This window comes from Nerophis ophidion, linkage group LG11, assembly GCF_033978795.1.
Source record: "Nerophis ophidion isolate RoL-2023_Sa linkage group LG11, RoL_Noph_v1.0, whole genome shotgun sequence".
In the NCBI taxonomy this organism is placed as follows: domain Eukaryota; kingdom Metazoa; phylum Chordata; class Actinopteri; order Syngnathiformes; family Syngnathidae; genus Nerophis; species Nerophis ophidion.
In genome coordinates, this window is record NC_084621.1 from 23819397 (window position 1) to 23842881 (window position 23485).

Consider the following 23485-nt stretch of genomic DNA (forward strand, 5'->3'; position numbering starts at 1 on the left):
CTCACACACATGTATTAGAGATTTTTGGACACCACACGATTGGATTCAATCCTTGGGGGTAACGATTCCATTCAGAATTGTTTCTCAATTCATAATCAATACTTTTTCTTTAATAACGTTTGGTGCCAGTTCTACGATTAACTACATTCCTCCATAAAATAGATAAACAGCCCTGATCTTTTTTTTTTTTTTTTTTACATTTCTTACAAGAAAACTAGTTGTGTTTAATAAAATTCTACCCAAACATTTGATAAAGTCAAATACAAATAAGGCAAAAATAGAAGTATCCAAAACTTGTATTTAATAAAGTAAATATGTACAGCAGATATGATCATCTACATCAACAATATGACTTCTCAGTGGATGGACGGAACAGATTTAAAAAAAAATATATATATATTTCTTTCAAATAATTGATTACGTATTAATTCAAATATTTTTTTTTTCATACCCCTAAAATACATACATATAATTTATTTTTAAAAAACAATTATAACTTAGACAATTTTTTTTTTTTTTATAATTATGACTGCCACCCTTTCAGGTTCCCAAAATATCCCCCGTATGGCTTAACTTTTCAGTGTCCGCCCCTTAGTGGAAAAACTTTAGACACCTCGCAAGCTTGAGGACGGGAAAAGTGAGGAAAATGTGGCGTTATAAAAGCTCGTACTGACCTAGCTGCCTCCCACCATCATACTTGAGGTGTTCCATGTTGTGACCTCTTGTTCCTGCCCAGCGACGTGATGAGGAAGAAAAACCCGAATGAACTGATGAACCGGCGAGGCCGTCGTGGTCTGCAAGGTGGCGAGTCAAAACAAGGGCGCGAAGCCAGAAGCCGCAGCGTCAAGGGCGACTCCAGCTTTTCTCAGCAATTACACTGACGTGCGCGACACCGCTGCCTTGACCCCTGAATACCCCTCGGACTCAATCAGGTGAGCATTTCTCAAGGAGCCATTAAAGTCTTTGAAAGCTACTTAAAGCCTCCAAGCGGGTCTCATTTGCCACGGGCATGGATGATAAGTTTACTTTGGCACATAGGGGTGAAATGACAAAACGTCTGCAAGTGTTGTCAACGTTGCTGCTGACAAGGTATGGCACACGGCACCGTGAGACTGGGACTTAAAAGTACCTACTTTTTCATTGCTAAAGCAAATTTAGATGAAACGGCAGTATTTAAAAGACTTATTTTACAATTCTGTGTTTATATTATTCACATGTGAATAATGCTGTATAATAGTGTCAGGAATATGACTTGGATTAGTTTTGCTTCTTCGAAGCAGAGGGAATTTGATAACGAGCTAGGCGAGAATGTGAGTACATGATTAATTTATTTACACACTATAATACAAAAAGGGAAAACAAAGGGCGCGCTCAGTGGCAGATAATCTATACTAAACTCCAAACAAACCAGCACAATGGCATGAGTATATACAAATAAACAAAAGATACTATCAATGGTACAAAACAAACCCCCCCCAAAAAAATTTGCATAGAGGCATAAATATAAACATGATCTTACGTGCTGTGGTCAAATCAATAATCAGCGTGGCAAGGCAAGTGTGTGGTCATCAGGGTTCGATACAAATTCAGGTAGGTAAAGCAAGTACACAGGCATGTAGCAAGTAGTAAGCACAAAGTTCCCAGGCCGAGGACAGAAACAGAATGGTATAAATAATGACTGTGAAGATGATTACTAACAGGTGTGAGGCTGAGGACAGGGGCATGACTTGTAGACCAGGTGGAAACTATTGAGTAACTATGGAAACAAACAAAACCAGGAAGTGCAAACACGGGAAACGAGTCCAAAAACATAACATGATCAAACATAAACCCAGATTAACAGGCATGACAAATAGACTGTATTTATATTATTCACATGTGAATAATGCTGTATAATAGAGTCTATCATACAACATTATTCACATACATAATATATGAATGTATAATAGTCTATTATACAACATTATTCACATGTGAACAGTGTAAATACAGTCTATTATACAGCATTATTCACATGTGAATAATATAAATACAGTCTATTAAACAGCATTATTCAAATGTGAATAATATAAATAGTCTATTAAACAGCATTATTCACATGTGAATAATATAAATACAGTCTATTAAACAGCATTATTCACATGTGAATAATATAAATACAGTCTTATGTATATTTAATGTGTCTATTCAATGTGTTTATTTAATAGACTGTATTTATATTATTCACATGTGAATCAGCTCTATAATAGACTGTGTTGATGTTATTCACATGTGAAAAAGCTGTATAATGGACTGTATTTATATTATTCACATTTGAATCATGCTATATAACAGACTGTAAGTATATCATTCACATGTGAATAATGTCGTATGATAGACTGTATTTATATTATTCACATGAAAAAAAAAATACCCAAGTGTTTGTTGTTTATTGTGAGCGAACTGTGGTACTGAATTTCCCCAAGAGATCAATAAAGTACTTTCTATTCTATTCTATAGCAAATCATGCGATGTCGTCATATCGACCACACTAACCCCCCCCCCCACAAGTATTTTGGCAATTTTGGGGAAACCCTGACGTGAACAAAATAAAAATGTCTTACAATACAATCATGCTTTCTCAGAGAAGTTTTTTTTTTTTGTCATTCTGTGATATTTTCACCAAAAGAAATGCTAGAACATCAGTTTAGGAATATGGGGTGGGGATTTTTCTGGCTGGCTGAAATATTGTGCAAATTATTTTCTTCTGGTCGAGTCTTAAATTACACAATCACAATTAAAGGCCTACTGAAACCCACTACTACAGACCACGCAGTCTGATAGTTTATATATCAATGATGAAATATTAACATTGCAACACATGCCAATACGGCCTTTTTAGTTTACTAAATTGCAATTTTAAATTTCCCGCGAGTTTCTTGTTGAAAACGTCGCGGACTGATGACGCGTACGCGTGACTTCACGGACTGTAAGGAAATATTAGCACTGCACCAAACACGGCTAAAAGTCATCTCTGTTCATGGCGTAATTACACAAACATCTGTGTTGCTGAATCTTTTGCAATTTGTTCATTTAATAATGGAGACTATAAAGAAGAATGCTGTTGGTGGAAAGCGGTGGATTGCAGGTGTCTTTAGCACCGAGACAGCCTGTGTTTCTTTCTTTGTTGTGAAGCTTTAACACAGAGCGGTCAAGCGAACATGTTTTCTCTACGTCAACAAGCATGTTTTTGGATGGGGAAATTGTGATATATATCTTACCGGAGAAATCATTGGATTATTCGTAGTCCCGCAACAGCTGTGAGCTTGGCTCCTCGCCTTCTCTCTGAGACACTGCGTGTTCACCGCAGCCATCCGACCTCGAGGTATGTCTTTACAATCTTTAAAATCTCACTAAAACACTATTAAAACAATAAGCAGATAAGGGATCTTCCAGAATTATCCAAGTAAATGTGCTAATTACATCTGAAACGCTCACACTGCCCCGCTTTTTTTTTCTTCTTGTCCTTCACTATTTATATCCTAATTCACAAATCTTTCATCCTCGCTCAAATTAATGGGGAAATTGTCGCTTTCTCGGTCCGAATTGCTCTTATTGCTGGTGGCTCCCATTAAAAACAATGTGAATATGTGTGGAGCCCTGCAACTCGTGACGTCACGCACACATACTTCCGGTAAAGGCAGGGCTTTTCTATTAGCGACCAAAATTTGCAAACTTTATTGTCGATGTTCTCTACTAAATTCTTTCAGCAAAAATATGGCAATATCGCGAAATGATCAAGTATGACACATAGAATGGACCTACTATTCCCGTTTAAATAAGAACATCTCATTTCAGTAGGCCTTTAAATCTTTTTATCGTTTAACAGCCCTAAGTTATATGAATTGTCCAGTTCCATGTTGGTTGTACATTTTAATAAGGTACACTTATTAAAGATTAAAAAAATATATTTGTGAATAATGTTTAACTGGACAAAATGTGATTAGTCGCAATTACCGTATTTTCCGGACCATAGGGCGCACAGGATTACAAGGTGCAATGCCGATGAATGGTCTTTTTTCATATGTTAGGCTTCGGATAATAGGACACATTAAAGGAGTCATATTATTATTTTATTTTTTTAATGGAAAACACTTCCTTGTGGTCTACATACCATGTAATGGTGGCTCTTTGGTCAAAATGTTACATAGATGATGTTTTACAGATCATCTTTAAGCCGCTTTCTGACAGTCGCTTCAGGGTGCGCCATTTAGTGGGCGGTCTTATTTACGTGGCTCACCTTCCACAACGTCTTCTCCCCGTCATCTTTGTTTTAGCGGTGTAGCGTGCAAGGACGGGAGTGGAAGAAGTGTCAAAAGATGGAGCTTACTGTTTTAATGACATTCAGACTTTACTTCAACAAATAACTGAGCAGCATCTCCTCATCTGGAAACAACACCGGAAATGTGTCCTGTGAAAAACCGTGCGACCGGAACGCTCAAATAACTAAGGTTCCTTGGGTGAATAATGCAAACTCACAACACCAGTATGTTTTAGCGCATTCATGGCGAGTTTACGGACAGATATAAGTAACAACTTTACATTATTTTATATTAGAAATGGCAACAGTGGAGGATGAATTTTCCATAACAAGAACATAGAGAAAAAGAAGAAGCTTATCGACTACGGTGTCAACACGGACTATAAAGGCGAATGCGCTCAATTTTTCAGGATTTATGCAAATCCCAAATACAGATCAGGAGGTACCAGAAGGTAACAAAATTTTGCAAAATTTTGCTTTTGCATAATACTGGACTGGACTGGAATGACAACAGCAAAGCAGTTTCCAAGAAGGGTATGAGCAGACTCTTTTTCCTGAGGAAGCTTGGGTCCTTTAATGTGTGCAGCAACCTGTTGGAGATATTTTATCAGTCTGTTGTGGCCAGTGCCCTGTACTTTGCAATGTTTTATTGGGGGAGCAGCACCAGCAAAAGGGACTCAAACCGGATTGACAAACTGATCCGGAAATCTGGCCAAACCATATGATATAGACATAATATATCAGTATATATATTATATTGTACATATATTATGTAAATATTACGTATATGTGTTCTATTTTATATCGCTATACTTAGTCTATTTATACCTGCATTGTCATTTCCATCCTTACACTTTCCATCATTGTAACTGAGCGACTGTGTGGAACAATTTCCCTTGTGGATCATTAAAGTTTGTCTAAGTCGAAGTCTAATATTGCGAAACAAAACACCAAATAATATGTCTTACCTTATACACACACCATAATAATACTACTATGTTGAAGCACATCAAGCGGTGTGGCTTCATAGCTTACCAAAGTCGTACTAAAACATCTTGAAACATTTTGGAGCGCTGTGTGTAATGTTCTATATTCTCAATAGAACATATACAATGTTGCCGTTGTTTACTTGAGTCATATTGCCATCATAGTGCAGTCTACATGTATCTCTTATGTTCGACTGCCATCTACTGATCAAACTTATCATTACAACATGTACCGAATAAAATTGCTTTGAGGTCGGTAAGCAAAACAAGAATTATTCCGTACATTAGGCGCACCGGGCATAAGGCGCACTGTGGAGTTTTGAGAAAAAAAATGATTTTACCGTATTTCAAAATACGGTAATTATTCAAAATATATGACAGCCCGACTGAATGAATGAATTAATACTAGCGATGTCCGATAATATCGGACTGCCAATATTATCGGCCGATAAATGCTTTATAATGTAACATTGGAAATTATTGGTATGGGTTCCAAAAAGTAACATTTTTTAAAACGCCGCTGTACGGAGTGGTAGACGGATGTAGGGAGAAGTACGGAGCAGTTGCATCTCCAGTCATACTTGCCAACCTTCCCGATTTCCCGGGAGACTCCCGAATTTAAGTGCCCCTACCCAAAATTTCCCGGGGCAACCATTCTCCCGAATTTCTCCCGATTTCCACCCAAATAACAATGTTGAGGGTATGCCTTTAAGGCACTGCCTTTGCGTGCCAGCCCAATTACATAATATCTACCGTTTTTCACACACTAACAAGTGAATGCAAGGCATACTTGATCGACAGCCATACAGGTCACACTGAGGGTGGCCGTATAAACAACTTTAACACTGTTACAAATATGCGCCACACTGTGAACCCACACCAAACAAGAATGACAAACACATTTTGGGAGAACATCCGCACCGTAACACAACAGAACAAATACCCAGAACCCCTTGCAGCACTAACTATTCCAGGACGCTACAATATACACCACCCTGCTAACCCCACCCACCTCAACCTCCTCATGCTCTCTCAGGGAGAGCATGTCCCAAATTCAAAGCTGCTTTTTTGAGGCATGTTAAAAAAATAATGCACTTTGTGACTTCAATAATTAATATGGCAGTGCCATGTTGGCATTTTTTTCCATAACTTGAGTTGATTTATTTTGGAAAACCTTGTTACATTGTTTAATGCATCCAGTGGGGCATCACAACAAAATGAGGCATAATAATGTGTTAATCCCACAACTGTATATATCGGTATCGGTTGATATCGGAATCGGTAATTAACAGTTGGACAATATCGGAATATCGGATATCGGCAAAAAAGACATTATCGGACATCTCAAATTAACACCAATTTATTTGTAATGAAAAGTGTTTCTTACTTTTATTTTAGGAAAGCTGTTGAAAATATTGACATGTGAGCAACCGTGGGATTTCCTTCCTGCAGTTTGTGTACCTCTTTCTTTACCGTCCTAATTGGCCAACATGTGTCAGCGCGTAAACGCGGCGCCACTGGAGCGTTGTGCCGCACACAGCTGCTGTGTCTGCCGCTACCGTCAATTAAACGGAGCGAAAGCTTGAGGCAAAAACGATTCTTTAAGGACTAACGAGGCATCTGTCAGTCACCCCGCAGCCTGTTTCGATCGTTGCTTGTGCGTGCTTCTGTGCAGAAACACTTCCATTTCGATGAGAAGACGCAGCATCTTCTGGGGGAAAAGTCTGTGCAAACACGCACGCTGAGAAAAGAAAGCGGCCTGCCTTTAACACAGGGCACCTTTCCTATGCCATACTTATGTTTTTTGTGTCATAAAAGATTAACATCATGAAATATGCAGCGTGCACTGCCAACACGTGCAGAGTTACCATAACAGCAGGGTGACGTTATGTAAGGAAAGCACGCCCACAATGTACTGGAGTTCATTTCCCCTTTAATGTTTGCTTATCCTGCAAATGTGTTTCTTTTCTTGAAAGCTGCTGGATGGAATGCAAAAAGGGAAAAGTATGTTTTACATCTAAGATATACTCACGGTGTACAACTGCGCTGCACCACACTGACAGCGGTGTCACAGTTTTTGACACCTGTCAAGAAATAACGCGTATTTACTGGCAAAAATGGACAAACCTGCTTTAGTTTGTCAGCGATTTTAGTCAAAATTGCTGAAGCAGATATTCCTGACAGTGTTTGGGAGTACATACAGATAGTCGGAGAAAGTTGTACATGTAAACAAACTACGGTGAGTTCAAGGACCGCCAAAATTAGTAGGACAAAACGGCGCTTGCCAAATACTCTAATCAGTGAAGCATGTTTATTATAAACAGTGTGCATTTTAACAATTAGGGAGGTTTGTGTCATGTTTGTACTCCTACAGAAACTATGTTAAAACAAAAAAAATATTTTTTTCCCCTCATTTTTCTCCATTTTTCATAAATTTTTGAAAAAGCTCCAGAGAGCCAAGAGGGTGGCGCTAAAAAGCAGCGGGATGCCGACTCCCGCAGACAACATTCACACTCACATCCACACACTAGGGCCGATTTAGCGTTGCCAATCAACCTATCCCCAGGTGCATATTTTTGGAGGTGGGAGTAAGCCGGAGTACCCGGTGGGACTCCACGCAGTCACGGGGAGAACGTGCAAACTCCACACGGAAAGATCCCGAGCCTGGGATTGAACTCAGGACTACTCAAGACCTTCGTATTGTGAGGCACATGCACTAACCCCTGTTTCACTGTGCTGCCTTTAATTCTAGTCTCTAATAATTTAATCCTGATTTGTTTACCATGAATTGATTAACATGGACCCCGACTTAAACATTTTGAAAAACTTTTTCGGGTGTTACCATTTAGTGGTCAATTGTACGGAATATGTACTGAACTGTGCAATCTACTAATAAAAGTATCAATCCATCAATCAAAAAAACAAACCCCGTGTCCATATGAGTTGGGAAATTGTGTTAGATGTAAATATAAACGGAATACAATGATTTGCAAATTATTTTCAACCCATATTCAGTTGAATATGCTACAAAGACAACATATTTGATGTTCAAACTGTTAAAGCTCTACTATGCAAGGCGAAAGCCATTTATCAACAACATCCAGAAACGCCGCCGGCTTCTCTGGGCCCGAGATCATCGAAGATGGACTGATGCAAAGTGGAAAAGTGGTCTGTGGTCTGACGAGTCCACATTTCAAATTGCTTTTGAAAATATTCGACATCGTGTCATCCGGACCAAAGGGGAAGCGAACCATCAAGTTCAAAAGCCAGCATCTGTGATGGTATGGGGGTGCATTAGTGCCCAAGTCATGGGCAACTTACACATCTGTGAAGGCACCATTAATGCTGAACGGTACATACAGGTTTTAGAACAACATATGCTGCCATCTAAGGGCCATCTTTTTCACGGACGCCCCTGCTTATTTTAGCAAGACAATGCCAAGCCACATTCATCATGTGTTACAACAGCGTGGCTTCGTATAGAAAGAGTGCGGTTACTTTCCTGGCCCGCCTGCAGTCCGGACCTGTCCCCCAACGAAAATTTGTGGCACATTATGAAGCGTAAAATACGACAGCGGAGACTCCGAACTGTTGAACGACTGAAGCTCTACATAAAACAAGAATGGAAAATAATTCCACTTGAAAAGCTTCAACAATTAGTTTCCTCAGTTCCCAAACGTTTATTGAGTGTTGTTAAAAGAAAAGGTGATGTAACACAGTGGTGAACATGCCCTTTCCAAACTACTTTGGCACGTGTTGCAGCCATGAAATTCTAAGTTAATTATTATTTGCAAAAAAAATAAAGTTTATGAGTTTGAACATCAAATATCTTGTCTTTGTAGCATATTCAACTGAATATGGGTTTAAAGGGATTTGCAAATCATTGTATTCCGTTTATATTTACATCTAACACAGTTTCCCAACTCATATGGAAACGGGGTTTGTATAAACCACCTGAACTGTGAAATGCTGTGGAAACACAAACCACACACTTCTAAAGTTCCTGGAACCTCTAGTTTCAGGAACCGTAGAAGTGTTTGGAACTACAGGTTCCAGGAACCAAAAGCTCCCAAACTTTTGGTGGAAAAAGGCCTCATTCATACACATTCCTTTTTTCTACTGCCTGCCCCTCTCGGGGGATAGGGGCGGGATGTGGGCTGTTAAGAGTTTAAGATTTTAGTCTTTTCAAACATAGGAAACAACAGGCTGTCTCCAGTTATCCCTGGCTTCAAATAACTCCTACGTTTTGTGTTTTAGGTGAATAAACACGGCGATTCCAATTGAAATCAAGAGCCAAAAAATGGTTTGAAAGTTAAAATGTCGGGTCTGGTAGTTAGCATATTGGCCGAACAGTGAAGAGATTGGAATTCAACACTGATTTATAGATAGTGATCCAAACAGACAAAGAGTAACCAAGTAAAATACCTTGTTACTTTACCTAAATGTCCACCATTTCTTTAAGTCTACGTGCACTGCAGGTTGTTCTAGAAAAGGGTCAGTAGGTCTTCTTCCAGGAGCGCAGATACAGCTGGATGGGAAGAAGGGGGTTCCTTTTCTGCAGGCTTGGGTGGAAGATGTCAAAATCCACCTTTCTCACCCTTTGCAGGTAGTCCTCCAACACTACCTGCGGCGCACACAGAAGAAGAAGAAGTAGAACGTGTCGTCTGCTTTGTTTGTTGCTGTTGTTGTTTCAGAGAGAGTAGTAATAGACTGGAACAGTTGGTTGATTGAAGTTTGTTTCACACATGCATGCAGCTTCAACATAGGGCTGGGCGATATATCAATATACTCGATATATCGCAGGTTTGTCTCTGTGCGATATAGAAAATGACTATATCGTGATATTTGAGTTAGCTGCGGGCATTACACTGCAGGTTCTTCTCACTCTTTCTTGTCTCTCCTTCTCACAGACAGCAAGCTGACCTTCTTACATACGTCATATACGTGTACGCCCAGGGTCACCAACCTTTTTGAAACCAAGAGCTACTTCTTGGGTACTGATTAATGCGAAGGGCTACCAGTTTGATACACACTTAAATAAATTGCCAGAAATAGCCAATTTGCTCAGTTTACCTTTAATAAATAAATCTGTATATATAAAACAAATTGGGTATTTCTGTCTGTCATTCCGTCGTACATTTTTTTTCCTTTTCCGGAAGGTTTTTTGTAGAGAATAAATGATGAAAAAAACACTTAATTGAACAGTTTAAACAAGGAGAAAACACGAAAAAAATGAAAATACAATTTTGAAACATAGTTTATCTTCAATTTCGACTCTTTAAAATTCAAAATTCAACCGAAAAAAATATATAGAAAAAACTAGCTAATTCGAATCTTTTTGAAAAAAATTAAAAAAGAATTTCTGGAACATCGTTAATAATTTTTCCTGATTAAGATTAATTTTAGAATTTTGATGACAAGTTTTAAATAGGTTAAAATCCAATCTGCACTTTGTTATAATATATAACAAATGGGACCAAGCTATATTTCTAACAAAGACAAATCATTATTTCTTCTAGATTTTCTGGAACAAAAATTTTAAAAGAAATTCAAAAGACTTTGAAATAAGATTTAAATTTGATTCGACAGATTTTCTAGATTTGCCAGAATAATTTTTTGAATTTTAATCATAATAGGTTTGAAGCAATATTTCACAGGGACGGCGTGGCGCAGTGGAAGAGTGGCCGTGCGCAACCCGAGGGTCACTGGTTCAAATCCCACCTAGAACCAACCTCGTCACGTCCGTTGTGTCCTGAGCAAGACACTTCACCCTTGCTCCTGATGGGTGCTGGTTGGCGCCTTGCATGGCAGCTTCCTCCATCAGTGTGTGAATGGGTAAATGTGGAAGTAGTGTCAAAGCGCTTTGAGTACCTTGAAGGTAGAAAAGCGCTATACAAGTACAACCCATTTATCATTTATTTATTTAAATATTCTTCATCAAAAAAACAGAAGCTAAAATGAAGAATTAAATAAAAATGTATTTATAATTCTTTACAATAATACAAGAAAAAAAATTACTTGAACATTGATTTAAATTGTCGGGAAAGAAGAGGAAGGAATTTAAAAGGTAAAAATCCCAAATCATTTTTAAGGTTGTATTTTTTCTCGAAAATTGTCTTTCTGAAAGTTATAAGAAGCAAAGTAAAAAATTAAATGAATTTTTTTAAACAAGTGAAGACCAAGTCTTTAAAATATTTTCTTGGATTTTCAAATTCTATTTGAGTTTTGTCTCTCTTAGAATTAAAAATGTTGAGCAAAGCGAGACTAGCTTGCTAGTAAATAAATAAAATTTAAAAAATAGAGGCAGCTCACTGGTAAGTGCTGCTATTTGAGCTATTTTTAGAACAGGCCAGCGGGCGACTCATCTGGTCCTTACGGGCTACCTGGTGCCCGCGGGCACCGTGTTGGTGACCCCTGGTGTACGCCCTCGCGGAACAGAGAGGTAGCAGCATGAGTAACATTAGCTGTGATGCTACCAGAGTGGTGCGAGTGGTAAAACGAGAAAAAGAAGGTGCGAGTCTGGTGGTGGTTTGGCTTCAAGAGGGAATATGTCGAACAGACAACCGTAGTTTGTCAAGTGTGGGGCAAAAGCGTTGCTACAAAAAGTGCATTACTGTCTATTTATTGTTTTAATTGGTTTTAGCCTTTAAAATCGTTTTTAATGATATTTATTTTTATATTGGTTTTATTTTTTATCCAGTCATTGGTGGAGCTAAGGATATTTGAATATTGTTTTTAATATTGTTGAGCAGCACCTTGGAAACTTTTATTTTGTTTAAATGTGCTATACAAATAAAGTGGATTGGATTGAATAAACCCAGGGAAGCTTTTTTTGTTTAGGCACCTCAGTTCCTACTTGAATGTTTTTTTAACTAAAGACGACGGCAAAGTCTCTCAAAGGTATTTCCCTGTCGGTTGAGACGGGACTCACTCAAGCTTGCAGTTCATCTTAATTAAATTTTCAGTGGGTTGACAGAGTACACGCGGAGCGCCTTTCAGGTTTGTCACGCGTACGCAGGTGTCCACTGCGGCGTGAAAACCATACAATCTTGCGTGCGACACAGCGGGACGGCTTTTGGCGTCAAGAGACGTGCATTCTCCATCAGCTTGCCAACTCAAAGCAGCTTGTTGCTTCAAGCATGCCTTTGATAAGAAAATAACAATTAAGTGAAGCGGACACATATAAACCCTTGTAAGGACGTGTGTCCTGCTTTCCCGTGCATAGAAAAAACACCTCTATTGTTTATCAGCAGTCACAAGTGGCTAGGCAACGGCTTACCGTGTGGAGGAAGGCCGGAGTCGCAGCTGCCGGGATGCTGGGGCCAAATGATCGCGCCTGCAGGGAGATACAAAGACAAAGTAAAAATAATACACAAGCTGCTGCGTGTGTTCACAACAAATTCTGTAATAACCTTCACACCAATGCTTCGATATTGATCAAAATGTTTGCGCCTCACAGGCTGCTGCACACACTAGATAATAGGAATAACTAATTAAAAAAACGGAAGAAAGACACACACCACATCTGTTACAATAAGGACACACAGGCTAATTAGATCCGAGGAAGATTCACAGCCTGCACTGAAAAAGATTGTAATGCTCAGACGTTGTCTTGTGCATGTGCAGAAACACAAAATGTTGCAGCCGATAAATGTTGGATGAGTCAACAGTTCTGTGATACATATTTCTTCTTCGAGTCTGTAGCAATCTAAGATGTCGTTCCGCCACTTTCGGGCACAGGCCACAAATGACATTGACTGCTCGGATCAACAGTTGCATGTGTCCTCTGCTGTGTAGGTCCAGACTTATCAGTGCTTTATTTCTCCCGTGTTCCGCACACAGTCTAATAAGCATACTTGCCAACCTTGAAACCTCCGAATTCGGGAGAAGGGGAGCTGTCCTTGATGAAATGAAATTATTTTTTCCAATCATTTTGGAACTTGCAAGCGTACTTCTTCTTCTTACTCGTCGTCGCCATGTCTCTTCTTTGTTCTTCTGCTCCGTCTACTTGTTGTGTGTGCGGTTGTGCACTGAGCTCCAAAAGCCATAGATGGTATTGCAGCGTCCCGGAAGAGTTAGTGCTGCAAGGGTTTCTGGTAAGGGTGTAACGGTACAGAAAAAATTAGGTTCGGTACGTACCTCGGTTTAGAGGTCACGGTTCGGTTCATTTTCGGTACAGTAAGAAAAGAACAAAATATAAATGTTTTGGTTATTTACCAAATTTGTAAACAATGGCATAACATACCTATACACACAGGGTCCATTGTCAGGGTTTTTGTGGTCAACATATATAAAATAAAAACTAAATAAGTTAAAGCTCAGAATGGTTTCTTAAAAAAAACTTTCTACATATAAAGTGCTTTTCTTAATTGATTAATTTGAGACTTTTATTTGTAGATTGCACAGTACAGTACATATTCCGTACAATTGACCAACAAATGCTAACACCCCAATAAGCTTTTCAACTTGTTTAAGTCGGGGTCCACGTTAATCAACATTAAACTGCCTCAAGTTGTTACTCAGATGAAATAAAACGACAAAACTTTTCTTCTACATGAAAAAAAGTGCAAGATTTAACAGTTTCAAGTCACCTCAGCCTCGGATGAACTTTTCTTTACCCCCCCCCCCACACACCCACACCCAGCCTGGCTAACTTGGCAGTAAGAGAATATATGGGCTTATTGTTCTTCCACCAGAGAAGTGGGTCAAAGTCTAGTTTTTAAACAATACAGCAACCCCCAGCGACACCGGATGGGACAAACGTCAGAAGATGGATGGATGGTCTTAAATCTGCTGCTATAAAAACATTTGTTATTGCTTCAGCACTGCCTGACTCGCCGAGGAGAGGCTGCTTGAATGCGGTGGTGACGCTTCAAAGGGGTTAGCATGTTTGACGTGTTAGCAGAAGCACACCCTACAGCTGCTCAACAATGTCGGCAAACCTCCGTCCTCCATTGTTGTATCGCAACGCACAGTCGAAGTGTTCCCAAAGGAGAGATGTTAACAAGGCAATAGGGTCTTCCAGCTCTGGCTTTTGCATGTTGTCCTAGCCCGGTCGCTGCTAGCATGCCGTGTGTTGTGCCTCGCTCTGCATTGTATACACAACATGCGGTACGCTACCTAATATGTACGTGTGGAAACTCGTTCGGTACACCTCTGAACCAAACCGAAACCCCTGTACCGAAACGGTTCAATACAAATACACGTACCGTTACACCCGTAGGTTCAGGGTATTTGTTCTGTTGTGTTTATGTAGTGTTACGGTGCAGATGTTCTCCCAAAATGTGTTTGTCATTCCTGTTTGGTGTGGGTTCACAGTGTGGCGCCTATTAGTAACAGTGTTAAAGTTGTTTATACGGCAACCGTCAATGTGACCTGTATGGCTTTTTGAACAAGTATGAACTGCTTTCACGTGTGTTTGTGTGCTTAAAATTAACGTTATCATAGGGCTGGGCGATATATCGATATACTCGATATATCACGGGTTTGTTTCTGTGCAATATAGAAAATGACTATATTGTGATATTCGAGTATACGCTCTCAAGCGGTTGCTTTTAGCTGCTGGCATTACACTACAGCAGGCGTCTCAGACACGAGGCCCGCAGGCCAATAGCGGCCCGCGAGACGTTATTTTGCGGCTCCCACCTTAATATGAAAGTCTAATGTTAGTGCGGCCCGTGAGTTTTATATGAATGGCGCTTGACAGAGATGTGTTATTTGGGTCTAAAATGGCTCTTTCAACATTCTGGTTTGCCTACCCCTGCGTTAGTGGAAAAGCGGCAACTGAGTGAAAGCGACAGAGATGTTGCCATGGAGACGAGGGTTTTCTCACGTGCTTGGCTGCAGGCACACTGCGACACCTGTCCGTCAGTAACAACAGTCCCTGATAACCTGGACCAATTCAAATAATTTTTTACTTTTTTTTATTGTTTAATTTGCATTGCCTCACACGATGAACACTACATATATTTCTATATGACGGCGGATAACACTCGGGGAGCCATCACTTTTTTGCGCTCGCTATCCCGGTACTTTCCCGGCTATTCTCCGCCGCCCGTCTTGTTGCTGTAGGGAGAGAAACCGGAACGACACACATTGCGGAAATAACATTATTCTCCGTGCGTCGGCTAAATCCAAATATATTCCATGCTGAAGAGTATGCAAAACATTTTTTAGGAAATCTTTTCTCGCGGCCCAGCCTCACCCAGACTCTGCATCCAGTGGCCCCCAGGTAAAGTGAGTTTGAGACCCCTGCACTACAGGCTCTCCTCGCTCTTTCTTGTCTGTCCTTCTCACAGACAGCAATCGCAACTTCTTACACACGTCACACACTGTCAAGTCATACATCACATACGTATACGCCCTCACAGAGCAGAGAGGTAGCGGCATGGGTAACGTTAGCTGTGAGGCTATCGGAGCCGTGCGAGTGGTAATACGAGAGAAAGAAGGTGCGAACATGGTAACTAATGAAGGAAGAATTAATTCCCAAGAAAAACAGCAGGGGGTCCATCGTCTGGCGGTGGTTTGGCTTCAAGTGGGAATACGTCGAAAAAACAACCGTAATTTGACAAATGTGGGGCAAAAGCGTTGCTATAAAAAGTAGCATTACTGCTAATATGTAGCATCACTTGAAAAGTCACCTGCTAGAGCAGGGGTAGGGAACCTGAGGCTCTTTTGATGACTGCACCTGGCTCTCAGGTAAATCTTAGCTGACATTGCTTAACACAATATGTAAAGAATAATTCCGCTGGTAATCACAGTGTCAAAAATAACGTTCAAAATATAAAACATTCTAATGCATTTTCATCCATCCATCCGGTTTCTACCGCACCTGTTCAAAAAGTCGCATTAATGGTAAGAAGTGTTTTATTTATTGTTGGTTTGCCTCAGAATAACAATGTTATTAAAAAGTATAAGAAACGTACTATACTCTAAAAATGTTGGTCTTTCTTAAAAATGCATGCATATAGTTGTATTCAGTGTTAAAAATAAAAAAATAATATGGCTCTCACGGAAATACTTTTAAAAATATTTGGCTTGTATGGCTCTCTCAGCCAAAAAGAGGCCCGACCCCTGTGCTAGAGAATGAAGAGTGCTAACTCCGCATTTCAACATCTCTATTCTGTGCCACACGCCTACACCATCAAAATGCCGAGACAAACATTTCCACATCCACACCGTGTAAAAAAAAATAGGGATTTTTTTAGTCATGATTTCCTTCTCTGCATGAAAGTTTAATGGTAGCATATATTAATGCAGTATGAACAAGAATGTCTTAAAGTAGACACAGAATCATCATACTGCTGTGATTACGGTATTTTTCGGACTATAAGCCGCAGTTTTTTTCATAGTTTGGCCGGGGGTGCGACATATACTCCGGAGCGACTTATGTGTGAAATTATTAACACATTACCATAAAATATCAAATAATATTTAGCTCATTCGCAGAAGAGACGAAGAAAATGTCAGCAATCGTCACACACACGTCAACCAATAAGAATTCGGCAGGGGAGGGTCATGGCAGAAGTGCATTGTGGGTCATGGAATGCTAAATGCTACATGCTATATGCTACTGCCGTAGCTATTAAAATGGATCATTTCATCGTTAGCGGTAAGTCATAAAAACTGAGAAGGGCTGAACAAAAATGGCACCGAAAAGGAAATCATGTACTGCAGATTACAAGCTGGACGTAGTGAAATATGCAGCAGAAAACGACAAGAGGAAGCGGTGCATACCTTTGGAGTTGGCAGAGTTGTTGAGAAGCGACATCGAGGAAGAAGATTTCATGGGATTTATCGATTAGGAGTGACAGATTGTTTGGTAAACGTATAGCATGTTCTGTAAGTTATAGTTATTTGAATGACTCTTACCATAATATGTTACGTTCAAGGCCTACTGAAACCCAATACTACCCACCATGCAGTCTGATAGTTTATATATCAATGATGAAATATTAACATTGAAACACATGCCAATACGGCCCGTTTAGTTTACTAAATTACAATTTTAAGTTTCTCGGGAGTTTCGTCTTCAAAACGTCATGTAATGATGACGTGTACGCAAGACGTCACGGGTTTTTAGGAAGTATGAGCGCTGCGTACAGACACAGCTAAATGCCGTCTGCTTTAACGGCATAATTATGCAGTTTTGCTGTGTTGCTGAATCTTTTGCAATTTGTTCAATTAATAATGGAGAAGTCACAGTAGAAAGATGGAGTTGGGAAGTTTTATCCTTTAGCCACACAAACACACGGTGATTCCTTGTTTAAAATTCCTGGAGGTGAAACTTTCCTATGGATCAGAGCGCGGTCAAGAGAACATGGATCCCGACCACATGTCAACCAGCAGGTTTCGGTGAGAAAATTGTGGTTAAAAAGTCAGTTCTTACTGGAGAAAAGCTGAGCTTGTGTCGTCCATAGCTGCCGTCGACTCCCCTGAGACACTGCGCATCAAGACACCCGTGGAGACACCCTTCCGACTATCAGTTAATATTAATCTCACTAAAACACTAGCAACACAATAGAAAGATAAGGGATTTCCCAGAATTAACCTAGTAAATGTGTCTAAAAACATCTGAATCCGTCCCAATACAATTGCGTTTTCTAGTCCGTCGCTATCAATATCCTCAAACACGAATCTTTCATCCTCGCTCAAATTAATGGGGAAATTGTCGTTTTCTCGGTCCGAATGCACTTTTTGTTGGAGGCTCCTATTAAAAACAATGTGAATATGTGAGGAGCCATCAAACATGTGACGTCATCGTCTGCGACTTCCGGTAGAGGCAGGGCTTTTCTCTTAGCACCGAAAGTTGCGACCTTTATCGTGGATGCTCTCTACTAAATCCTTTCAGCAAAAATATGGCAATATCGCGAAATGATCAAGTATGACACATAGAATGGACCTGTTATCCCCGTTTAAATAACAAAATCTAATTTCAGTAGGCCTTTAACATACCAGGCACCTTCTCAGTTGGTTATTTATGCGTCATATAAGGTACACTTATTCAGCCTGTTGTTCACTATTCTTTATTTATTTGAAATTGCTTTTCAAATGTCTATTCTTGGTGTTGGATTTTATCAAATAAATTTCCCCCAAAAATGTGACTTATACTCCAGTGCGACGTGTATATGTTTTTTTCCTTCTTTATTATGCATTTTCGGCCGGTGCGATTTATAATCCGGAGCGGTTTATAATCCAAAAAATACGGTATATATATCAAGTGTTAATTCAAGGCTAAGGAAAAATATGGAGATATATATCGTGTATCGCGATATGGCCTAAAAAATATTGCGATATTAAAAAAAGGCCATATCGCCCAGCCCTACGTTATCATTTAACCAGTTAAAAGATCATACGTTTCAACATTTCTTGACATCTTAGAGCAGGGGTGTCAAACGTGCAGCCCGCGGGCCGGATCAGGCCCCCGAACAGGTTTTATCCAGATGAGTTTGCTAAGTATAAAAATGAGCCAGAATTTTTGGATGAAATAAAAAGTTCTAAATGTGTCAACTAGATGTCACAATATAAATTATTTGTATCTTTGTAGATTATGCTACAAAATAAACCACAATATGTTAGTGCACCAGTCGAGAAAAATGAGCAAACTAAATAAATAAAATCCTGTAATTTGATTTTGATATTATTTTTTTATCTTGATAGATTGAAAATTAACACCAATGAGTTGAGTGAAGAACAATATCACGTAATTTATTCAGAAAGTATAAATAACGACAAATAAAGACAGAATATTTTTAACTCCAACATGTAAGTGTAAAAAAACATAATTTGTACATTTTCAGATTGTGCTTGTTCTATTTTTAACAAAAAAAACAATCTGTAGTCGTCTTTATTTTTAGGTTATCGTGCCGTGATTTTACCCCTCCGGCCCACTTACGAGTAGAGTTTTCTCCATGTGGCCCCCGATCTAAAATGAGTTTGACACCCCTGTCTTAGAGTAAAGACCATTGTTAAACCCGTCCAACGCTACATTGTTATTTGACTGTGGAGGAAAAAGCGGACGCCTGGACAGGTGAAGGTTTCAGGTGAGAGAGGACGCTAATGGCAGTGCCTTTAAGCCACGCCCCCAATATTGTTGTCCGGGTGGAAATTGGGAGAAATTCTGGAGAATTGTTGCCCCGGGAGATTTTCGGGAGGGGCACTGAAATTCGAGAGTCTCCCAAGAAAATCGGGAGGGTTAGCAAGCATGCTAGTAAGTGACTTCCAGATCGTGGCCACAAGACAAGCTTTCCGTTGGTGTGATTCCTCTGTCCAGCCATTCAAGAACTTGTGTAATTTCTTTGCCATCCATATTTTCCCAGATGTTGGTCCTTGCTACTTGTGAGGTTCTCTGGAGGAGAGCGCTGTCTGCATAAAGTAGGCTCCGCATCGGAGCCTGCGTTGGAGTACTACACGGCCATACTAGAGGTGTCTGATGTCTGTCTGCTGTGTTCTCTGTTCATCGTCTGATGTGTGGGGATAGATGCCAGCTACAGCTGGAGGCACGGAACAGGTGTTGTCATGATGCATCTCGTGGCGATGCGGCAGGTGACATTTAAGGCTGTGACGACCGGTTTGGTGTGACGTGCTTGAGCAGGCGTACCCTGCTGTAGAGAAGCACGGCGCCACGGCTGTGGCACGGATTGTTGGTAGATCTGCACCCCGCTAGTGTTATTGCGGGTGTTGACTTTGGTGTTCTCCAGGTGATTTCTTAAGGAGTGTGCAATTCAGTCTATATGTATGTGTATATAATTGGATGGGTGGGCAGCACGGTGGAAGAGGGGTTAGTGCGTCTGCCTCACAATACGAAGGTCCTGAGTAGTCCTGGGTTCAATCCCAGGCTCGGGATCTTTCTGTGTGGAGTTTGCATGTCCTCCCCGTGACTGCGTGGGTTCCCTCCAGGTACTCCGGTTTCCTCCCACTTCCAAAGACATGCACCTGGGGATAGGTTGATTGGCAGGACTAAATTGGCCCATCCATACATCCATCCATTTTCTACCGCTTATTCCCTTTGGGGTCACGGGGGGCGCTGGTGCCTATCTCAGCTACTATCAGGCGGAAAGCGGGGTACTCCCTGGACAAGTCGGCCCTAGTGTGTGAATGTGAATGTTGTCTGTCTATCTGTGTTGGCCCTGCAATGAGGTAGCGACTTGTCCAGGGTGTAACCCGCCTTCCGTCCGATTGTAGATGAGATAGGCACCAGCGCCCTCCGCGACCCCAAAGGGAATAAGCTGAAGAAAATGGATGGATGGGTGGCCATCCCAAGTGATGCTCATTTGTTTTTCCATGTCTCGATTCCCCAGGTGGAAACTGCATAGTTGGGTTTTCGATGGGTTGGGTTTCAGCTGCTTGTTATTGTAGCAACTTGACATTTCTTGGTGGACACTTCTAAGGACAGACTCGATGTTCTGTAGGTGTACTTGTTGGGTGATGATGCAGAGGTCATCTGCATTGATGCAGCCTACTCAGTAGCCTAGTGGTTAGAGTGTCCGCCTTGAGATCGGTAGGTCGTGAGTTCAAATCCCGGCCAAGTCACACCAAAGACTATAAAAATGGGACCCATTACCTCCCTGCTTGGCACTCAGCATAAAGGGTTGGAATTGGGGGTTAAATCACCAAAAAGGATTCCCGAGCGCGGCACCGCTGCTGCCCACTGCTCCCCTCACCTCCCAGGGGGTGATCAAGGGTGATGGGTCAAATGCAGAGAATAATTTCGCCACACCTAGTGTGTGTGTGACAATCATTGGTACTTTAACTTTAACTTTAGATGAAACACTGGAATTCTGGGGTTGATGGCTGGTTGTGTGTATGTTGAACACGAGGGAGGCCAGTACGCTACCTTGTGAGAGGCCTTTCCATTTGCTCCTCTGGTCATTCAGCTGGACGTAGAGGAGTCTGTTGTTGAAAAGGATTTTGATGACTTGACACAGCTTCAGGTCACCAGTCATGTCAAGTAGTTTCCTGACCATTGAATGGTGTTGGACAGTGTCATAGGCGGCAGAAAGATCTATTAGACCTGTTCTAGGTATTTGTTTTTCTTTAAACCCATCCGCAATGTGTTAGGTGCAGATTCAGTATCTGTCCAGCACAGGAGCGTCCAAGAAGAAAACCAGCTTGGTGTTTGAGTGGCACTATCATAAGAGTTTGTAAGTAATGCAGAGGAGGGAAATAGGTCGTAGGACTTTGGGGATGATGGGTCTTTGCTGGGTTGGGGGATTACAACCACTTTGGGATTTCTCCAAACAGGAGGGATGTTTTGTTGTGGCATATGTGTTCAGTGTATCCAGGAGCCAGATCTTTAAATTAGGTACCAAGTGCCTAATTTAAAGTACATTAAGCAAGTACTCTTGCTTGATGTACAGCTTAGGTGGTTCTACAGTCCGGGGTCTCTATTGTCGTATTTTACGCTTCATAATGCCCTACACATTTTCAATGGGTCTGGACTACGGGCAGGCCAGTGTAGTACCTGCACTCTTTTACTATGAAGCCACGCTATTGTAACACGTGGCTTGGCATTGTCTTACTGAAATAAGCAGGGGCGTCCATGAAAAAGACGTTGCATGGATGGCAACATACACCATATTGCCAAAGTATTTGGCCACCCATTAAAAAGATCAGAATCAGGTGTCCTAATGACTTGGCCTGGCCACAGGTGTTTAAAATCCAGCACTTAGGCATGGAGACCTTATCTACAAACATTTGTGAAAGAATGGGCCGCTCTCAAGAGTTTAGTGTGAAATTTGGTGGAGGAGGAATTATGTGTTTTAGGAGTTGGGCTTGGCTCCATAGTTCCAGTGAAAGGAAATGTTAAATGCTCCAGGATACCAAAACATTTGCTTGTCCATGCTCCCAACCTTGTGGGAACAGTTTGGAGCGGGCCCCTTCTTCTGTCAACATGACTGTGCACCAGTGCGGGGCGGTATGGCGTAGTGGGTAGAGCGGCCGTGCCAGAAACCTGAGGGTTGCAGGTTCGCTCCCCGCCTCTTATCATCCAATCAGGACACTTCACTCTTTCCCCCGGTGCCGCTCACACTGGTGAATAAATGATGAATGATAGGTGGTGGTCGGAGGGGCCATAGGAGCAAACAGGCAGCCTCGCTTCCGTCATTGTACCCCAGGGCAGCTCTGGCAACAAATGTAGCTTACCACCACCAGGTGTGAATGAATGATGGGTTCTCACTTCTCTGTGAAGCGCTTTGAGTGTCCAGAAAAGCGCTATATAAATCTAATCCATTATTATTATTATTATTAGTGCACAAAGCAAGGTCCATAAAGACATGGATGACAGAGTCTGGTGTGGATGAACTTGACTGGCCTGCACAGAGTCCTTATCTTAACCCGATAAAACACCTTTGGGATGAATTACAACAAAGACTGAGAGCCAGGCCTTCACGACCAACATTAGTGCGTGACTTTTACCAATGCGCTTTTGGAAGAATTGTGGAAAATCCCTATAAACACACTCCGCAACTTTGTGAACAGCCTTCCCAGGAGAGTTGAAGCTGCAATATCTGCAAAACGTTCACCGGCATCATATTGAATCTATGGGTTAGGAATGGGATGGCACTTCAAGTTTATATGTGAGTCAAGGTAGGTGTCTACATATTTTTGGCAATATAGTGCATGTTGCTCCAAAACCTGTATGTACCTGTCAGCATTAATGGTGCCTTCACAGATGTGTAAGATACCCACGCCTTGGGCACTAATACACCCCCATACCATCACAGATGCTGGCTTTTCAACTTTGCACCTAGAACAATCCGGATGGTTCTTTTCCTCTTTGGTCCAGAGGATACGACGACCACAGTTTCCCAAAAAATTTTGAAATGTAGACTCGTTAGACCACAGAACACTTTTCCACCTTGCATCAGTCCATCTTAGGTGAGCTCGGGCCCAGCGAAGCCGGCGGCATTTCTGGGTGTTGTTGATAAATTACTTTTGCCTTACATAGTAGAGTTTTAACTTGCACTTAAAGATGTAGTGACCAAGTGTAGTTACTGACAGTGTTTTTTCTGAAGTGTTCCTGAGCTTATGTGGTGATATCCTTTACACACTGATGTCAGGTTTTTTTGATGTGGTACCGCCTGAGGGATCGAAGGTCCGTGATATCATCGCTTACGTGCAGTGATTTGTCCAGATTCTCTGAACCTTTTGATGATATTACGGACCGTAAATGGTGAAATCCCTAAATTCCATGCAATAA

General features: G+C 41.0%; 2 protein-coding genes across 6 annotated transcripts in view; one reads left to right on the plus strand and one right to left on the minus strand.

Moving 5' to 3' along the window:
• The window catches only part of LOC133561843 (beta-2 adrenergic receptor), a 20748-nt gene extending 18175 nt beyond the window's left edge, over positions 1-2573 (plus strand). Inside the window, exon 2 of the transcript XR_009808780.1 lies at positions 737-2573. The gene's annotated coding sequence lies outside the window, so the exon portion shown is untranslated. The remainder of the gene's footprint in view (positions 1-736) is intronic.
• ndufaf6 (NADH:ubiquinone oxidoreductase complex assembly factor 6) overlaps positions 285-23485 on the minus strand; it is a 113057-nt gene continuing 89856 nt past the window's right edge. For 3 of the 5 annotated variants that reach the window (XM_061915446.1, XM_061915444.1, XM_061915445.1), the window contains exons 8-9: positions 12566-12622; positions 7203-9910 (exon numbers count right to left, since the gene is read on the minus strand). In XM_061915446.1, the coding sequence (XP_061771430.1) occupies positions 9782-9910; positions 12566-12622 (186 nt within the window). In that variant the 3' untranslated portion in view covers positions 7203-9781. Of the gene's footprint in view, positions 9911-12565; positions 12623-23485 lie in introns of all 5 variants that reach the window. The other 2 variants (XR_009808782.1, XR_009808781.1) reach the window with 2 other exon arrangements.